Source organism: Poecilia latipinna, unplaced genomic scaffold, assembly GCF_001443285.1.
Source record: "Poecilia latipinna isolate Pla-1442-1.1 unplaced genomic scaffold, P_latipinna-1.0 Scaffold196, whole genome shotgun sequence".
Lineage (NCBI taxonomy): Eukaryota > Metazoa > Chordata > Actinopteri > Cyprinodontiformes > Poeciliidae > Poecilia > Poecilia latipinna.
The window spans coordinates 7,217-26,248 of NW_015112812.1; the positions used below are offsets into that span (position 1 = coordinate 7,217).

The following is a 19,032-nucleotide window of genomic DNA, read 5'->3' on the forward strand; positions in this document are numbered from 1 at the left end:
ACTAGACAATACAAGTCAGATTTGTTTCGTAAGGATGGCTTATAAAAAAATAACAGTCAAGGGCTCCTGTAAGCAGAGCAGAGCCAATTACAGGGGTGCCCAAACTGGGTCCTTGAGGACCGCTTGTTTTACTTCTCTGTCTGGTGGTTGTAACCTCCTCAACATGTCAATTTTCTTCTTTGGCCTTCTAACGAGCCATGGTGCCAAATGGTGCCAAATCAATAAAAGAAGATCTCTTAAAATCCCTTATGACTATAAGGGATTTAGCTTTCAGAGAAAGGAATGGAAGTTAGGGGTCGTAGTACAAAAACCGTTTACCAAACGACTTTTTCACATACTGGGTTTCCAGAAATTGTATTAAATAAAAAAATAATAATAACAACAGCTGGGTAAAATATTTGAATTTTTATTGTAGGAAGAAATAATAGAAGTGAATCTTGAAAAACTGCCAATAACAGAAAAATATAATAAACTATATATATATATATATATATATTGTTTATTATATATATTATTATATATATATATATATATATATATATTAACTGCAATCTGACAGCCCTTATAACCTTATAATTTTCTATAGGACTTCTTTAGAGTGAAGTCTGAAATTCTCTAACTACATCTTGATTCTGATCTGAGAAATGCACCAAAGAAATTTGATTAACACATATTTGTATTTTATTTAATAAATTATACAAAGCACACGGCATTTCTAGAAACAAGACTTCAAATGCAAACAAGAAATTGCAGTAAAGAACAGAAAATTAACAGAAGACGAGACATTTTTTTATTATGTTCTGTTGAAAGATTTCTTAGCATTACAAATCACCACTAATTTACGGGTTTTACATTACATAGAAATTCGTTATGAAAAGCACATTTAGGAGACTTTTTTAACATCTGAATTTGTGTAAATATGTTTAAAGGCAGTTAAGCCTAATATTCCTCCGCACTTCTGTGTAATACGTCCTCCTCTAAAAACAATAGTCCACAAAATGATAAAGATATCAGATTATTACTCGGGTCTAATCGGGGACCTCTACACGGTAAAAGCTGATGGTCGATGCTGATGTCTTTGTTTAATTTGCAAATCTCAAAAAGTGCCCTTTGAAACAAAAACAATAAATAAGATCCGGTTGCAACGACAGGAAGCGAGGAGATACTCATGGCGCCCGACTAGAAAGAATCGACAATTATCGGTTGCTATGTTGTGATCTACTCGGTGCCTCTACGCTACAGGATACTCATCTCCTCAAAAATACGAGGTAAGAAAAAAGAGCAACAATTCTGATGTTTGGAAAGGAAAATGTTTTCATTTTCTTCAGGGAGGGTATTTGGGCGGTCTGTCGCCGCTCAGGCCCTCGAGGTCCCCGGGCCAGTAGAGCTCATAGAATGCCTGAATGGAAAAGACTTGAAGTGGTGTATAATGGCGACGCGCAGCAGGCAGGGTGAAGGGCAGCTAGGCCTGCCTAAAGCTGCTAATCTTTGCCACTGTCTGAGCCAAATTAGCTTTGTGCTGGGATAATGTTGTTATTTTATGTTTGGGACGGCTTTATTTTTGCCTAGCGTCAGCCTTACAACATTAGAAACGGGGCCTGTTTTTGTTAAGACATATTAAAACGCATTCCAGTAGTACCACTGATCCAACACAATGCTAATCCGTTAGCTTCTATGTTAACTTGTTAGCTTATGCCTCTGGATAAGCAAATGAACAGTAAACAAGAAGACTTATTCTGAATCATGATCAATGAAAATCACGTTTATCCTCCAAAATGCACGTTTATTAAAAGCCCTGGAATCTGTAAGGACAAAGGTGCTAGGCAGGACATATGATTAAGGAGAAACGTAGGTATATTAGTCGACACTTTTAAGTAGCAAAGTACTTAATCCAAAATATAAGATTGAGGCTGAAAACAAAAATAAGAGGCGTCTGTCGTTGGTTGTTTTTCCCCCCCTTTCTTGTTAAAATAAAGGTGCCGAAGGCAAACCTATTTATATCTCCTTCAATTGGGTCACCTTTGTAAGGAAGTGTGTTTGTTATGCTCATTAAAAAACTTGTGAAATCCTGTCTACCACAAACAGCTTTAGGTGGAGGCAGAATGATAGTATTAGACTGTATTTCCCTCGCGGGAAATAACAGGGCTTTAAATAATTTCAATCAATCTCATTTAGAGAGATAAAGATGAAATGCTGCAACCAGAGGCAGTCCCATATTCTTTGCGTATTCCAAAGTAGGCTACCCAGCTGGCAAAATTTTGAATTATTGCTATGCACAATCACAGTGGTGCACATCAGTAGTATTTTTACAGTTGAGTCATCAGAAATTTAGATTTAGGTAATCAAAGGTAAGAATTCAAGATATCCAAGTTACTAACCATGAAGTAATTCTATGTGACAATTATGTAAATAAATGTATGACTCAAGCTTGGTGGAAATTATTTTGACAAGGTTTGGCAAGACAACACTCAAAATCATTTGTTAATTTTAATAGATACACTTGAGGCCAATATAATCTTAAAATGTGTTAGGAATATTTTTAATACATTGAGATGATGAAACAGACAGACATGAGTCAATGTTTTCTTCATTTGTATTTGGTTTAAATGCTGCAAACTGATGAAATACTGGAATAAGCATTGATGATCTCACCAGTGGGCTTCTCACCACCTGCTCCATTAATGGGTTTTGATTATTTAAAATATTTCTCTGCTTACCATTGACTACTTTTGAATAAAAAAAAACATTACCAGCTGATAAGTCATATATAAACAAAGTCATAAATCTATCACTGATCATTTTTGTGTTAAAAAATTAGAGTTTAAAATAATCAATTGGATCACATGAGCTTTTAGGGGCATCTTACCCTCCACTATTTAACTGGCAGTTACTATTTTACATTTGAGCAAGATCTTCTTTTAACACTTAATTGCTTAATTGCTTGATGGCAACTAAATATTGCTTAGATGTATGTACCTTGAAACCGTACACCTACGTGAATGTTTTTAACATGTTTTAAAGATTAAACTTTGACCTAATTTATTTTATTCTTCTGTTGTAGTTATGGATTCGGAGGAGAATGAGGTGGAAAGCAGCAGCGATGCAGGCCCGTCGGGGATGGAGGAGCCGTCTGAAAGCGGCATGGGCATGGAATCATCAGAGGCGATGTCCGCAGACAGCAGTGATGCTGCTGCCTCCCACACGCAGGCCCCAGAGTCAGACTGTCATGTGGGACAGAGCTCAGAAGGACTCGTGGTGAGGTTTTCTGAATGTCCTCTTTTGGAAGACAGCTTGAATTTAATTAAGCCATCGGAAGACAACGTGCTGCTTCCGCTTGTTTTCCAGGTGTTCATCCCAGAGACCAGCTCCAGCACAGACGTCAGAGTTTCTTCAGTTCATCTTCCAGACTCGTCTTCCGTGGCTCAGTCCACCAGCGTGTCCAGTGTCTCCACGGTGACCCAGTCACTGCTGGTGTCTGAATCGGCTCAAGTTCTGGTCCACTCCAGTGCTGTGTCAGACGGAGCTATGATGGTTTCTGACTCCACAGCATCTACCTCATCTGATCTGGGGTCTGCAATCGACAAGATCATAGAGTCCACCATCGGCCCCGATGTCATGAACGGTATTTCCGAAAAAGAATTTCATACTTTTTGTCCTTTTGTAGTCTAAGAAGTCTTGAGAGTGTCCATATGTTTGAACAGTTTCATACTTTGTCATTTTGCAACTGCAATTGTCGATGTGTTTAATTTTGATTTTATTTGTAAGTCCTGTGAGTTTGTGAGTCTTGACACTGATTCTCTAACAAGTTTAGGCTTTGAGTTTGACTGGAACTTTCCAATGCATAAATATGCTTTGATCAAATTTCATTGCAGCTTTGGTGGTGGACTCAGGGCGGTTGTTCTGCTGGAACTCTTTTGCAAATCTTACTCAAGCCTATATCTAACTCCATCCACTTCTGACCACCCTTCACAGTTTTATTTGTTTAAACAAAATTTCAAATCATATATAATTTTCCTTATTCTTTCATCTGTCTGTTGCATAAAATCCCAGTTTTGAATCCCACTAATGCACGCAAGTGTGTAAAAGTTCGAGGAACTGTACTTATTTTTCATAGTACAGTGAGTGATGTCTGCTGTGTTTTTATTTAAGGTTGCATAGCTGTCACCAGCGCAGAAGACGGAGGTGCAGAAACTACACAGTATCTTGTTTTACAAGGACCAGATGATGGTAAGTGTGTTTCATCCATTAACCCACTTTAAATGTTATCATCACTTTCATGAAATGTCTATTTTCAGAGCAGGTATATTATCTTCACCACCATGTGGTGCTGTGCCACGTGAATGTAAAAGGATGAATTTCAGTAAAGCAATAAGATCATCCATACTTTTGTTTCTTCATGTACTCCACACAACTAAGTGAACGTTTTCAAATCCATCTCTGTTCCTTGCATGTTGCAGGGGCTCCTATGGTAGCCCAGATGTCATCTTCAGCCATGTCCAACCGTGTCGCCATTGAGGCTCACGCTGAAGGCCCCACGTCCACCTGCCAGGATCAGGGAGACCTGCAGGGCGGCCTTGAACCGGACCAACCCGATGATCATCCAGGACACTCCTGTTACAGAGAAGAGAGCAGCAGCCAGCCTGACCAGCCCCAGCATTCCCATCCTTCCCAGTACATGGACTGCAGCGCAGACGGCCCGGACCAGACTGAGGAGTCTTCATCGTCATTTCTCGAGTGTTCGGGCGAGGAACCCGACCAGACTCGCTCCCAGACTGGCTTCCCTGATTACAGCGGGAACAACAGTGACCAGGACCTTCCTGGATACGTGGAATGCAGCGGAGCTGACTCAAACCCCACCAGCAGAAGCCACTACGTGGTGGATTGCAGCTCTGGGTATCTACAGTGTGTAGCAGATGATAGAGACCAGCCGCATCATTCGCGCGGCTACATCGACAGCAGCGCCGACCACCGGACCCAGACCAGTCGACAGTACGCAGGAGAGTCTGGAGGGGACTGTGTTGCGGCTGCAGACTCTGAGCAGCCCGGCTGTTCGCAATATCAGACTAGACATGACGATGATGATGATGATGACCAGAACCAGGATCCAGATCAGCCACAGCACTCGCAGCAGCAGCCACAGCACTCCTGCTACACGGAGAACAGCAACGGCCCTGAGGCATCCCTCTATCACGACGACAGCTCCTCGTCAGATCACCCGCTTGCAGACACGGCGGGCACGGGCGGACTTCCTGAGGCGATGGAATGCAACGAGAGTCAACCTGGTCTGTACATCAGCAGCAGCGGCACATATGCGTCTAATCAAGAACCTGAACCGGCCCAACAGAGCTCCCCGTGCCCGGAGGAGCCTCGGGGCTCCCAGGATGAACCGGGGTTCTCCAGAGACATGGACACATCAGCCGTGGCGCGCAGTTCAGGAGACCACCAGCCGAACCTGGCTGAGTTAGAAGAGATGATGGAGGTGGTGATTGTTCATCAGTTCAAGTGCAAGATGTGTCCGTACAAAAGCGTTTCCAAAGACACGCTCATCAACCACATGAGGGACAAACACTTTAAACCCGCCGGTAAGGATTCTGATGATGTCTATAAACGAGAAAGCTGACTGGATAGTCGCAATCATATTTTTTTATTCTTATTTACTGATTGTTTTGTTTTGTTTTGTTAAGGTGAAATACCAATGAAACGGAAACGTGGTCGACCTCCTAAAAGCGAGACGTTAGCTCGTCAAAAAGCAGAGCGAGAAGAGGCAGAAAGGAGGAAAGCGGAAGAGGTGAAGGATGCCGTGAAGCAACCAGAAGAAGAAGAGGACGATATTGTGGACGCTGGCGCCATCGACGATCCAGAAGGTGAGTGGCGGGAAACATTTTCTTTAAACACTTGAGTGGATTTCCTCTCGCCTTTGTTTAAGTTGTAAAACCAACATCTACAGCATTATGCAAAAGTATTCCTTAAACCTTTTCACATTTTGACTTGTTGCAGTGACACAATTTGTTGCATTTTATTGGAATTTTAGGTATTAGGTAACACAAAATAGCACATAATTGTGAAGAGGACAGAAAAACATGATTTTCAAACAAATTCCTAGATGTTGTGGTGTGTGTTTGTGTTTAGCTCTGTTGTTGCTCCTCCAGAGCTACCATGGTGCTACTTCTCTAATAAATGCTATTCTTTTCCAACCTGTGACTTTAGGGGTTTTGTATTTAAACTATGATTAAATTACACACAGGTGGACTTGGCTTAACTCAGTCAGCCCACCTTTACATTTACCATTAAAAACAGAAAGCAAAAAACAAAGTGCTGAACATGAAAAACATTTGAAATAAAATACTTTAAAAAATCTACTCAGAAATAAAAGCATCAATAAAAGTAGACAAACTTGATGAACTCATAATCTGTAGTGGGCCAAAATTCAAGTTAAAAGAGTTATGTTTTAAGAGCATATTCAAATGTATTACTAAGTTATAACTCACAGTTTTTCAAGTTATAAAACATATTAAATGCAACATATCAAATTCATTTAACCTTATAAATTGTCATATAAAATCTCTATAAAATACATTAAAGTTTGTGATTATAATGTGACAAAAAACAAGAGTTGAAGCACTGAGGCTAATTTTGGAGCATTACAACCTTAACGTTGCTCTTCTGTTTGTCTCCAGAGGACAGCGACTACAACCCAATAGATCAGGAGATGAAAGGGAGACTTTCAGCTTTCCCAAAGAAAACATCCACTCCCATCTCCTCCTCATCTCAAGGGCGTCCCCGGCGAAAGGTCGGTCGCCCGAGGAAGTACAACGTTTCTGGTGAAGGGAACAGCAGCAAAGGTGAAACGTTGCTTGCAATAACACAAATTCAAACTTGTAGCTTGCGGTCGCTTTGTCGCTTATCCTCGGCTGTTTGTCACAGAAGCAGAAAGCATCTCTAAGTGGTCCAGGCTCAGTGCGGATCCGTCTGCAGCTGAAGAGGCAAGCTCTTCTGGTTTGGGCCAAGGTCTGGGTAGAGAGATTAACGAGGATGCAGCTGAAGCAGCGATCAGCCAATCTGACTCAGAGAACAAAGACCCTTCGTCAAACTCCCAGCCAGAGGAAGAGTTCCTCCCGAGGAAACGGGGCCGACCTTCTAAGCGCTTCCTACGCAAGAAATACAGGAAGTATATGAATCGCAAGTAAGCTCCAAAGTTTGTAAATATTGTCATGAGTGGCATGAAAAGATTTTATGATGCATAAATGACTTATTCGACTTCAACATGTTCTAGTCGGTACTATAAATCACTCAAACCTCTGCTGCGGCCCCACAACTGCTGGATCTGTGGTTCGCGCTTCCTCACCCAGGAGGATCTGCGCTTTCACATCGACTCTCATGAAGGCAATGACCCGGAGCTGTTTAAGTGCCTCCAGTGCAGCTACCGCTGCAAGCGCTGGTCTTCACTGAAGGTCAGTACAAGCAAAGCAACTCGCAGCTTTCAGGCTCCACATCACTTTATTTTCTGAAATGCGTCACAAGAAGACTTTTTTTCTTTTATGCAGGAGCACATGTTCAATCACGAAGGCACAAAGCCATTTAAATGTGAGGAGTGTGACTACTCAAGTGTTTACAAGAAAGATGTTATTCGACACTCTGCAGTTCACAGCAAAGAGAAGTGAGCAACTTAACAAATATGTAATAAGTTTTCGCCATAATTTCTGAAATTACAACTAATAATATCTTTATGATCTTGCAGGAGAAGAAAAAAAGAGTTGGTGAGTAATAGCACTTTTCACAAAGCCCAGGCCGAAAGCTGAGGATTATGAGCATAACAAGACATAAATCATCAAAATGTCATTAAATATGAAAGAAAAAAAAATTTCAAAAAACATACACCTTAAGATAAATCCATCCATCCATTTTCTTTACACCCTTGTCCCTTAGTGGGGTCGGGAGGGCTGCTGGTGCCTCTCCAGCTAACGTTCCGGGCGAGAGGCGGGGTCACCCTGGACAGGTCGCCAGTCTGTCACAGGGGATAAGATAAATCGAAATAACTATTTTTACCTGGCTAAAAAGATCTTTGAATAAGTTTAATGTTGTTGCTCGTCAGTGCTTGCTATAAAGCAGCAGTGTCAGTTCCCTTCATGAAACTGATTAACAGATGGATGGAAAAATCTCAAATGAGAAAGGATCTCCGTTCATTGCAATAAAAAAAACTGTCAAAAGCCACCAAGACTCTTTCAAAACACAGAATTACAGTGTTTGGTGCTAAATCATAATCTGTGAACCAACTAGCAACTTTAACGCCGTCAGACCCGTCCACCCATGTAAAATTAAGAATAAGCAACAGAAATATAATTTAAGCCTTTTGACGCCCTGCAGGACATACCGCCCTGGGCAGAAAGTCTGAGTGCATATTTTCTGGTTTGATGGGCAGATCTTTTCTGTCTGTGTTATCTCTCACCAGCGTGTTTGTCGTTTTCATCCCCGCAGGTTCCCAAGGTGTTGGAGTTCCCGTGCCCGGTGTGTGACAAGGTGTACCCGATGCAAAAGAGACTCACCCAACACATGAAAACTCACAGCTCTGAGAAGCCACACATGTGTGACAAGGTGTGGAGCCTTTTCGCGTCAAATTCTGCTTTTACGTCGCAATTTTCTGCGTATGAAGAGATTTTCCTGAGCCTTTTTATGTTTTTTCGTAGTGTGGAAAATCCTTTAAGAAGAGGTACACATTCAAAATGCACTTGTTGACCCACATCCAGAGTCTTGGAGACAAGTGAGTACTGAAAGCTTTCTGTTCTTGTTCATTCTTCGGCACCTTTTCACGAGCAATATTGCAACGGCAAAAAATGCGTCGTAAATTTACGTCTATGTACATTTTCAAGGTTCAAGTGCGAGTTTTGCGACTATTCTTGTGAAAACAAGAAGCTGCTGCTCAACCATCAGCTCTCCCACACCAACGACAGGCCCTTCAGGTGTGACTACTGTAAATATTCCACGTCCAAAGAGGAGTTCCTGGTCTCACACATGGCCATCAAACACACAGGTCGGTGTTTGAGTCGAGACTTCATTGTGTCTCCATGTTCCCACCCACCCTCCCCGTTATAATGAGTCTGTACTCATGGCATTGCGTCTCTCTGCAGGGGAGAAGCCTTTCTCTTGTGATATGTGCCACTTCACCACCAAACACAGGAAGAACCTGCGTCTCCATGTGCAGTGTCGCCACCCAGAGGCCTTTGACGAGTGGGCTCTGGCTCACCCTGACGAGCCAGTCAGAAGGCGAAGGAAACCCTTCTTCACCCTGCAGCAGATAGAGGAGCTCAAACAACAACATGACGGCAACAGTCCGACATTACAGAACACCATAGTGAGTCCATTTATACCGTTTTATTAAACAGCTTACATCACTTTGCTGTTATATTTTGCTTTATTTATTTATTTTTTTCTCATCACCGTTCTTTAGATTACTGTGGATCCTGAAACACTACAGGCTATGCAGGGGATAGAAAATGCTTCAGTGACCCAGGACGCATTGGGAAATACAACTATAATCTACGAACATGGTCAGCTCATTATTTAGCAAGGCATTTCTTTGATATTTTTTAACGTGTCAACCTGACTTTTTCTGAATCTGTTCCTTAGCTGAGTCTGGTGGTCTGTCTGCTCAAAATGCCCTGGATCTGTTGCTGAACATGAGCAACGCTCGGGAAATTGTTGGGAACTCTTTACAGGTTTGTTAAAAATTGTCTTTGTAAGACGTATTTGTAGCAATTCTTACCAACTCTGTGCATACCTTTTTAGAACTTTGCAAATTTTGTCAACATTTTTCTTTAAACAACGGTTTTCTACCTACCACTCTTTCAGTAAGACCAGCGTTCCTGTGTCAAGACCTTTTTTTTAATGGGAACAGTTTTGCACAACTGAGCTGTGAATCTCTGTTGGTTCTTGAAACCGGTCAGTTTCGGTGTTTTGCTAGGCGTCTAGTCGTTCCGTATCCAGAAATCTTGACATTGTAAAGCGAGGGACAGAACTTATTTGGGACTTGTTTGCTTTAAACTTTTCCACAACTCTGTCCCTGAGCTGCTGACTCTCTCCCTTAGTCCTCATGACGAAGTTTGATCTCTAGCAAACTTCTGGCAACTTCACAGAACAACCATAGACTCTTCTAAATAAATACAAGCTGAAATTCAATGCACCTTTATCGTTCTCATTTGCATTTTTTCTGTCCACTTCACAATTATGCCCTACGTTGTGTTGGTTAGTCACATAAGATACGTTAAAATTTGTGGCTGTAATGTGACAAAATGTGAAAGGGTTCATGGGTTAACCATAGTTTTACAAGAATTTGTTAATATTTAGGGTACATTTAACCCTTCACGCTTCACAGGTGGCAGTGCTGAAATCAGAAGGTGGTGAGGGGGAAGGTGGAGCAGTCGGTGCCCTGACCGTTGCACCCGGCCAGGGTCAAAAGATCATGACCTTTCACGTGTCTGAGAACGGTGAAGCAGTGCTGCAGGAGGCCTACGAGGCAGCCGCCTCTGACCCTGGGGAGCTTACCCACATTGCCATAGAAAGCTACGAGGATGGAGGCGAGTTCAGTGTTGTTGAAGAGCCTGCCGGAGAAGTCCACAGCCCCGCATACAGGTGACTAAACACAGAACACAGAGAATATCTGTTTCTTTCAATTCTGATAAGTGCTTTCAGGTTTTAGTCCTGTTAAAACGCTGTGTTTCAGTGCTGATGAAAGCAGTCAGGGTTTAGACGTCTCTGCATCAGAGAACCTGAAAAGCGACAAGTACTATCTGACTTCAGCCCTGGCTGACGGCGTGTTGCAGCAAGTAGAGGTAACGACCAGTATTTTCATTAGGGGGGGGTGTATAAACGTCGTTTCTGGTTTCTCACACGTGTGCTTCGTCTCTCCTGCCAGCTGAGCAGCGAAGCTCCACCCTCGCCGACGGCGACGAGCTCTCCCAACACCAAGAGATTCTGCTGCCGCATCTGCATGGAGTCATTCAACGGTCGCTCCGACATGGAGAACCACAAGAGGGCGCACTTGGATCCCAACACTTTTAAATGTCCTGACTGTGATTTCACCTCAACCTCATGGCCCGAAGTGAAGGCACGTCTCTCAGCAGCAGCTTCATGAATTCATTTCTTTATCAGATATTTAATGTAATTTTAGTTGTTAATTTAAGCACCATTTAGTATCAAAGAAGGGAAAACATATTTGTCTCTTCTGCACAACATCCTTAGTCTCACATGGGGATGCACTCCTACCTGCGTCCGCATAAGTGTCCAAGTTGCAGCTTTGCCTCAAAGAATAAGAAAGACTTGCGTCGTCACATGATGACCCACACCAACGAGAAGCCGTTCGCTTGCAAACATTGTGGACAAAGGTTGGAAGCGAACTTTTTTTTGTTTTTTGAATAAGATTTGAGGATGAAATGTGCCGAACATCTGTACATATGACTGGTTCTTTGTTTTTTTTGTTTTTCTCTTTAAGGTTTAACCGTAATGGTCATCTGAAGTTCCACATGGAGCGTCTCCACAGTCAGGATCATCCCACTCGCAAAAGCCGCAGCAGCGCATCTCAGCAAACAATCATTGTGAACAGTGACGAAGAAGCCTTAGCCACCCTGCAGTGTAAGCCACACTCACAACAATAACATGGGTAACCCTTTATTTGAAGGGGTGGGAATAAGACTGGCATAAACATGACATTACACCTGTCATGAACAAGAAGGAGCCTTCATGAATTTCTATGACTGTTGTCACGAAGTGTCATTCTGTATATAATGACACTTTAGTGCAAAGTTGACACTTTTAATTTACTTTTAATGGAAGTTTTAGTACAGCTTTTAGTGCAATAGTGCAAAGTTGGCAATTTTAATGAGCTTTTATTGCAACTTTGCCATAAAAGTGTCATTATTTACCAAATGACGCTTCATTACAACAGTCTTAAAGATTCATAAAGACTCCTTCATGTTCATAACAGATGTTATGTCATGTTTATGACAGTCTTATGCACGCCCCTTCAAATAAAGTGTTACCTTAATTTGTATATTACATTGCACTGGTGTTGATCAGTGCAATAAATATGTCATCTGGTTAAAAAGATTAAGCAGAAAACAAGAATTTTAATCTTTGGGGGTAATCTCAGTTCAAAGAAATATCAAGATGAGATTCCGCTAACAGTGGCAAGGATTTTAAGTTTTTATCGGGTTAAAGTGGCATACTGGCAACTTTGCTGCTCAACCCACAAATGCATTTTCCTTCCCAATGTTGCGTAATTTAAAAGGAAATAAAGCCAAGAAGCATTGTTACAGTGAAGAACTAATTGACCAACATAATTGACTGTCTTTTTTTTTTTTTTTGCTATGATTTGATACAAAACATCAAATCATTGATTTGTTTTTGCAACAGCCTTGCAGGCTCATCAGACAGCGATCACTCCAGAGCGGCTGCAGGCCCTCGGTCAGGATCACATCATTGTATCTCAAGAGCAGCCGCTGTCCGATCAGGTACCATCACCAGCAGTTCTAGTGTTAACGTTACAAAAATGATCATTTACTTCTTTGAAAATTAAGTGAGTGATTTTCGCTTGTTGTTTGAATATATATAAAAACATTAATTTCTCTGTGCATTCGTCAGGAGGAAGGGCCGTACATCCAGCAGATAACCACCATCGACGGTCAGACTGTTCAGCACCTGATGACTGGAGACAGCCAGGTGGCAGAAGTAAGAGACACTTTGCTGATTCATTGGGTGAATTTATTATGGCTAATTATATGACAAACTATGGTCAAAAGGCATTATAAATAATGAAAGATATGTATTTTGTTTGAAAATGTTCTTTATTTAGTTCCTAAAATCACATTACAAAGTTTTAAGTACAGTTTTCTTGATTTTATGCCTGGTCGTTTTAATAAGAAACTAAATGTCGCCTGCTCACATATAAACCATTATTACATTTATAAAGCTTAAGCTGCAGTATTTTTATCATTCATTTTTTATTTTCTTTTTCAGGTTCAGTACATCATCTCACAGGATGGAGTTGACCACTTAATTCCTCAGGAGTACGTTGTAGTATCTGATGGTAACCAAATTCAGGTAATATTTAGTTTCTCTCACTTTTCCCAATGAAAGCCTTCAATGTCTGAAGGTGTTTTTCTGCTGGGCAGATGCCTGATGGACACATTATCCAATACGAGCATGAGCAGCCGGTAAGGCAGACTTGATTTATTTTAAATTTAACGTCGGTAAATTAAACTGATTGAAGAGAGGTGGTTGATGCTGGATCATTTGCAATGAGATGATTTATTTTTTTTTTTGCTTGTGCAGATTGCTGTAAGTCATGATGGGCAGATCCAGTACGTACCTGTCAGCTCTGAGGCTCAGGTGGTGAACACGGAGGACCTGGAAGCTGCAGCACATTCTGCTGTCACAGGTGGAAAAAGCTTAAAAGATTGCATTAATTTACATGTCTCACATTTAATAATAATGATAAAGAAGATTTGGATCATTTTCACAGCAGCTTAAGACTTCCCTAAGATCTCCATGTGAATGATGGCAAATATAGAAAACCTAACACCAATGTGAACCTCTGCTGCAATTTAAGTACTAAGGACTCTACATTTTCTGTTGTACTTTTCCTGATATTCCATCACGTTTGTACCGCTGCATATATTACATGATGTTTTCTCAGATTGTGCTGAATTTCCATGTAAATATGGAAGGTTTGTGGACCTTCACTATCAGCTTAAATTTTATTCAGGAGAAGAAAATGCCATTAATATTTGTAAGTCTTATTTTCTTTAGAGTCTTGCTCACTGCTCAATATGCAAACACTACTTTCAAATGCAGTCTAAAGGAATCATGCACACAAAATCAAATAGTTTTTTTTTTTAAATTTTTTATTTATTTATTACTTGAAGCAAAAATTATTGCTTTTAGTTGCACAGAACTACTTTAAAATATACAATAAATTCTGTGAGCTTCTGTCCCGTTTCTCTCCCTCTTTCCTCGTCAACCTCAAGTGGGATGTCAGCAATAATAATAAACATAACTTTTCTTCTTGCAGCTGTAGCAGATGCAGCCATGGGGCAGACCCAAACACTTTACACGGAGGCTACACCGGAGCAGCTGGAGCAGCTGCAGCAGCAGGGCATCCCCTATGATGTCATTACCTTCACCAACGAGTAGAGACGTCCACGCGAGCTCGGACAGCCGCGTCCTCAACTCATATATGCATCCACGCATTCACAAGGCTGCGGACCGAAGCCTCGTCTGCAAAAGATCAACAGCTTGTGGAAAATAAATGCACATTTTCAGACTTGTTGCTTCTAAATTATTAATAGGGGCTGCATGTTTCAGAGTACATTTGAACAAGGTTTGTCTGTTTTGTGGGTTTAAGTACAGTGTTTGTGTGCCTGAGCTGCTTCAACTCGCAAGACGATGTTATCCAACATGTTTTAGAAAATTTTAAAACTTCTTTTCCCAGTTTTGTAAGTGAAATGAAGGACAAAAGGGAGTGTTTATTTTATATTTGTATTAAGTTAATTGTTTAGTTATTGAATATTTATGTATATACGTTTTTCATTAGCCTTTTGCTTTATTATGGATGATGTGTTTTGAGTTGGTAAGATGTGTATCATAAGTTAAAAGCTAACACCAAATAAATCGCTTTGCGTACACACGTCTAGAGCTTTTTTATGTCTACAAAACAGTTGTTGGGAGGTCGTGGAAGCAGTAGAGATTCAGGATGTTGCTGTTTAGAGGATGTGAAGCTCATGTAATGACATGCAGTTGTGTAAGATGCAAAGACCAATCAGAAGCAAAGTTTGCTTTTGTTTTATTGGCTCTAGAGGCCTTTATTTGAAAGTAGTTTGACAGGAAAGAGGGTTATGAGAGAGGGGAAAGACATGCAGCACATGTCACCAGGCTGGGAATTGAACCTGCAACCACCAGCATGAGGACTAAGGCCTCAATATATGGGTTGTGCTTTGCCCCTGCACCACCACAGCACCACAATGGTTTGACTGGGCCCAACGATTTTGTTCTCTGTCTGCTGGTCAGTTTGTTATTTTCTCCTTTCCTCTATTCTTTTTTTCTCTTTGTTTTTATTTGTTCACTGTATTTCACATTTTATTGAAATAATTTAATGTTTAATTGCAGCACATTTGGCCTAGCATAGTATTTTGCTGGCCATTAGAAGTAACACTGAAGTGGGAAAACTGCATCTGGGAACTAGAAAAGTGAATGTTGCCCTATTGCTAAATGCTGAATGTATGTTCTGGAGGAACATTTCTTGTTTCAGGGGATGTTTTTGCTTATTCCATAATTCCAGGCAAATTTCCACACTTATGAGGCGTCAGAGCAAAAAAAATATGCTGATCTTTATATAAAATATTTGGGTGAAAAGAACATGGGTTATGAGTGATGTTTCAATCAGGAAATAATTTCTGCTGCTTTCAAACAAAAAACGGAAGCTAAAGTTATAGTTGCAAAAGTCTTTTTTATTATTATGCTTTATTACTTAAATCATGCTGAAAATCTTCTCAGAGGACCTCCTGTCATATGTTTCAGTTTTTTTTTTTCTGCTGATGAAAAAAATAACTTCCCTTTTCTTTCCGCTGAGGAGCTGCCTATAATCGTCTTGCAAGCGGGAAAAAACTCTTTGCAGGCGCCGAGACTCGGTGAAAGATGAAGACTCTCTTTATGTTGTTCTGCCTTTTGCAAGGTGTGGCAAAGCAACAGTTTGGGATTTTCTGCTAATTAGATCTTACTGAAACATGACAATTGACTTCTTGTTTTCCAGAGAACTGCCTCCTAAAAGCGCAGCAGAGGACTGAGGAGGTTCATCTCATTGTGCTGAGACTCGTGTTTCCTCCGATTTACAACGGCTACAACAAGTCCTGCTGCAAACTGTATCCTGGCCAATGCTACAAAGTGCTGGACAGTGCGGGGTACACCTGTGATTCACTGAGGGGAAGAGTCGCCACAACGGAGCAAGACGGATGGATCGAATTCAGAATATCAGACGTGCAGGTCGGAGATGCGGGTTATTACAGATGCGCCGTTCTGGGAACCCAGACCCAAATTTATTCTGACTACTATGTGGAGGTGTTTGGTAAGTAAGCATACCGTTTCTTGACGTGCAAAGGAAACTTTTTCCTCTAGGTCTTGCTCTAAACTCGGATCTCTGAACCGATGATTTTGCAGAAGCTTCTGATCACTACAGCAAGTCTCAGTTTCCACTGACAACCGCCGCAGTCAGGGTCCCCAACAGCTTCACAACACTCCTGGCCTCTTCTACTGTACTGGTCCCAGTACAGGACTTCAGAGACAATGACAGGTCTGCAGCCTTTTCTTTGTGTTGCTGTTTGTGATTTGTAAGGTACGGCTGAATTTCATACCCCGTCTCTCTTTCAGAGCCTCCTGGAATTTTAGCGTGCCGCTTTTTGTCACTGTGTCCATCGCAGCAATGATCTCTGTTGCATCTGTTGTTGTGGCTGTTTGCCGTAGAGTCAAAGCAAAACGCAAAAAGTCAAGTAAGCATTTTCCTGAAACTCATTACACCTCTCCAATGTGACTGTCTGCCAGTCTGTCTGTTGCTTTTTTTTTTAGAAGGGTCAGCCAGTGTAATGCCGCGTTGTTTTCATTCCTGTTCTGTAGACATACATGGAGCCGCTCTGTGTGAGTCACAGAAACGAGACGCCCCGGTAGGTGCAGAACTGGGAGCCAGCTGTGACTTTGACTCACTGCCCGGCTTACAAGGAGACATTGTTGTTTTGAACTTCCTCTACTCCACAAAATCCCTGAATACAACTTTGACTCTTTCAGGAAACGAGTGGAATAGTCTATGCAACGGTGGACTTCAAGCCTCGTCAGAAGCCTGAGGGGGTGTATGCGAACCTGGAAGAGCACAGAACTGGAGAAAGCAGCTCTCAAGCGGACAACGCTGGGACGGTGGAGTACTCCACATTGGCAATCCACCTGAACCGTCTGAGGGCATTTATACCCCCAAACCAGGGGACCCAAAGTCCAGTCCTCTAGAGCTGCAGTCCCGCAACTTTTATGTGCATCTGCTCCAACACACCAGAATCAAATGAATGGCTCGTTACCAGGTCTCTGCAGAGCCGAATGAAACTTGGTGTGGGCATTCAGCTGTCTGATTTAGGCGTCTGAAAGTGGCCGGATGGCAGGTGTGAAGGACTGGACTTTGGCACTGCTACCTCGAATAGTTTCATATTTTTTCACATAACTACAAACTTCAATGTGCTTTATTAGGATTGTGATTGACCAGCAGAAAGTAGTGCATAATTGTGAAGTGGAAGGTAAACAATAACAATTTTTAAAGACATTTCTTAAATTCAGAATCTGAGTCGTGGTTTACGTTGATATCCCAACGTAACGCTTCACACAACCAGCTTTTGCTGCAGTTATCTCTGTAAATCTTGAGGTGCCTATTTAGTCGTTTGATCTTTAGTTAAGATTGCAGTAAGTAACCATTCATTTTCATTTTGCAGTCATGCACTACTTTGTGTTGGTGTATCAAATAAAATTCCAGTGAAGCGTCTTGAAATTTGCAGTGACAAATAGACAAAATGTGAAAAAGTTCAAGTGGTATAATTAAAGCAATTTAAAGGCAAATGGCAGCTTATGGGTGAAAACCCTGACATATTACAAAAGACATGTTTTCCACCCATTCCTGAAGTTGGAGTTATTAAACAAAAATAAAGGTTCCTCTGTGAGTTAGCAGTTGAACTGCGGCATTTGATTTCTTAACTTTCCCTTTAAATGGTTTACTTATGTTGGCATGTTTGCATGTAAATCTGCAGCACAACATCAAAGTATTAAACTCTTTTGTTACTAAGACAATTTAAAAAAAATGTTTTCTGTGATTATTATGGTTTCCAAAAGTTTATTGGTATTTTACAGTAAAAGCCCAAATTTCACATGTAAGCTGAAAAACATTTAAAAGAAAAAAGAAAACATTTAAACGGGAACAGGATTCTCCCAGCATGCTCCCAGAACATCAGCTGAGGCATCTGCTCTGTCCGACTGAAACATGGTCAGCGGTAAAAGACGATCCCACCTGTCTTCAGGCTGCATGTGAGCCATGCAGGGTGGGGCGTTAGGGGGGCTCTGTCTGCCTAATTTCAACTTCTAGGCTAAGCAGAAAAATGTTGCCCACCTGCACTCTGTCAGTCAAAGTTCAACAGATCACAGGGTCTTGCCAGCTGGAAGTGTAAATACACTTTGCATTTTATTCCAGGGGGCTTTGATGACCTAGATCTTGCTGCTGGCTAGATATTCAGCCATGCTGTCAGTACCTCAGTGGATGGAGAGGGCTGCTCTCCATGTTTATATGTGGTGAGGTCAATCTGTTGTGGTCCTCTGTAGGTGGATGGTGTTGACTGTGTATTTTACGGCAAACGAAGCTCCTCAGTGCTAGTTGGGTAATCTTTTCTCCTGTAAGGATGATTTCTCCTCCAGTCGTTTCTCCTCCAAGTCTCTAGTTCCAATATTTGCCTTCATCTTGGCAGCAGAAAACTCAATATTTGAAATCTGTTGTACAATTCAACAACTATGAAAAAGAAATCTTAGCTGTCAGTTTTGTGCCAGTTTAATTGCATCACAGTTAGATTCTTGGTAAGTTCTTTTCTAAATTTCATTCCTTAAAGGGACAGTACGCATTATGTGTTTTCCACATAATACGTACTGTCCCTTTAAGTACATTGTATCATTTTATAAGACAATCAAATTAACTGTTATTTTTAGTAAAATAAAAATGCTACCTATATCAAGGATGAATTAAAAGACATTTGATTTCGTAATTTAACGCCTTGAAATTGGGCCTCTGTCTCTTTAAGAAACTCCTACTTTTGCCATCACAACATTGCCCCTCTTAACAATATATATATATATATATATATATATATATATATATATATTTTTTTTTTTTTTTTTTTTTTTTTTTCCCCCGTGTTTTTTTGAGATGCTCCTTTAAGGATGCGTTCGGGGGTTGCTGAGCCCCCCCGGTTCTTT

General features: G+C 41.2%; 2 protein-coding genes across 3 annotated transcripts; both read left to right on the top strand.

Moving 5' to 3' along the window:
- Positions 1-715: 715 nt before the first annotated feature.
- On the top strand, positions 716-14,677 carry LOC106946531 (zinc finger protein 335). 2 transcript variants are annotated; one of them, XM_015030922.1, is made up of 28 exons: positions 716-1,268; positions 3,062-3,255; positions 3,346-3,622; positions 4,150-4,227; positions 4,458-5,582; positions 5,685-5,864; positions 6,678-6,842; positions 6,925-7,183; positions 7,274-7,451; positions 7,545-7,657; positions 7,739-7,757; positions 8,476-8,592; positions 8,685-8,758; positions 8,868-9,028; positions 9,126-9,349; positions 9,446-9,545; positions 9,625-9,713; positions 10,370-10,626; positions 10,718-10,826; positions 10,910-11,101; positions 11,236-11,378; positions 11,486-11,625; positions 12,406-12,503; positions 12,634-12,720; positions 13,009-13,092; positions 13,164-13,205; positions 13,324-13,429; positions 14,063-14,677. In XM_015030922.1, exons 2-28 carry the CDS (start codon positions 3,064-3,066, stop codon positions 14,182-14,184), a joined length of 4,731 nt encoding a protein of 1,576 aa, XP_014886408.1. In that variant the 5' UTR covers positions 716-1,268; positions 3,062-3,063; the 3' UTR covers positions 14,185-14,677. The 2 variants fall into 2 exon arrangements, with proteins under 2 accessions (XP_014886408.1, XP_014886407.1); XM_015030921.1 differs by lacking the exon at positions 716-1,268 and adding an exon at positions 1,441-1,848.
- Positions 14,678-14,954: 277 nt separating this feature from the next.
- On the top strand, positions 14,955-17,873 carry LOC106946532 (uncharacterized). Its single transcript, XM_015030924.1, has 6 exons — positions 14,955-15,721; positions 15,800-16,111; positions 16,204-16,336; positions 16,414-16,532; positions 16,657-16,703; positions 16,825-17,873. The coding sequence occupies exons 1-6, from the start codon at positions 15,685-15,687 to the stop codon at positions 17,035-17,037; spliced, it is 861 nt and encodes a 286-aa protein (XP_014886410.1). The 5' UTR covers positions 14,955-15,684; the 3' UTR covers positions 17,038-17,873.
- Positions 17,874-19,032: the final 1,159 nt, after the last annotated feature.

Bases quoted from the DNA above. Each gene is read 5' to 3' on its own strand.
- LOC106946531 (XM_015030921.1), top strand. The intron at 9,029-9,125 runs GTCGGTGTTTGA...GTCTCTCTGCAG, and splicing joins CATGGCCATCAAACACACAG to GGGAGAAGCCTTTCTCTTGT. The intron at 11,379-11,485 runs GTTGGAAGCGAA...TTTCTCTTTAAG, and splicing joins TGCAAACATTGTGGACAAAG to GTTTAACCGTAATGGTCATC.
- LOC106946532 (XM_015030924.1), top strand. From the start codon at position 15,685: ATGAAGACTCTCTTTATGTTGTTCTGCCTTTTGCAAG. The intron at 16,112-16,203 runs GTAAGTAAGCAT...ATGATTTTGCAG, and splicing joins CTACTATGTGGAGGTGTTTG to AAGCTTCTGATCACTACAGC. The intron at 16,337-16,413 runs GTCTGCAGCCTT...TCTCTCTTTCAG, and splicing joins GACTTCAGAGACAATGACAG to AGCCTCCTGGAATTTTAGCG.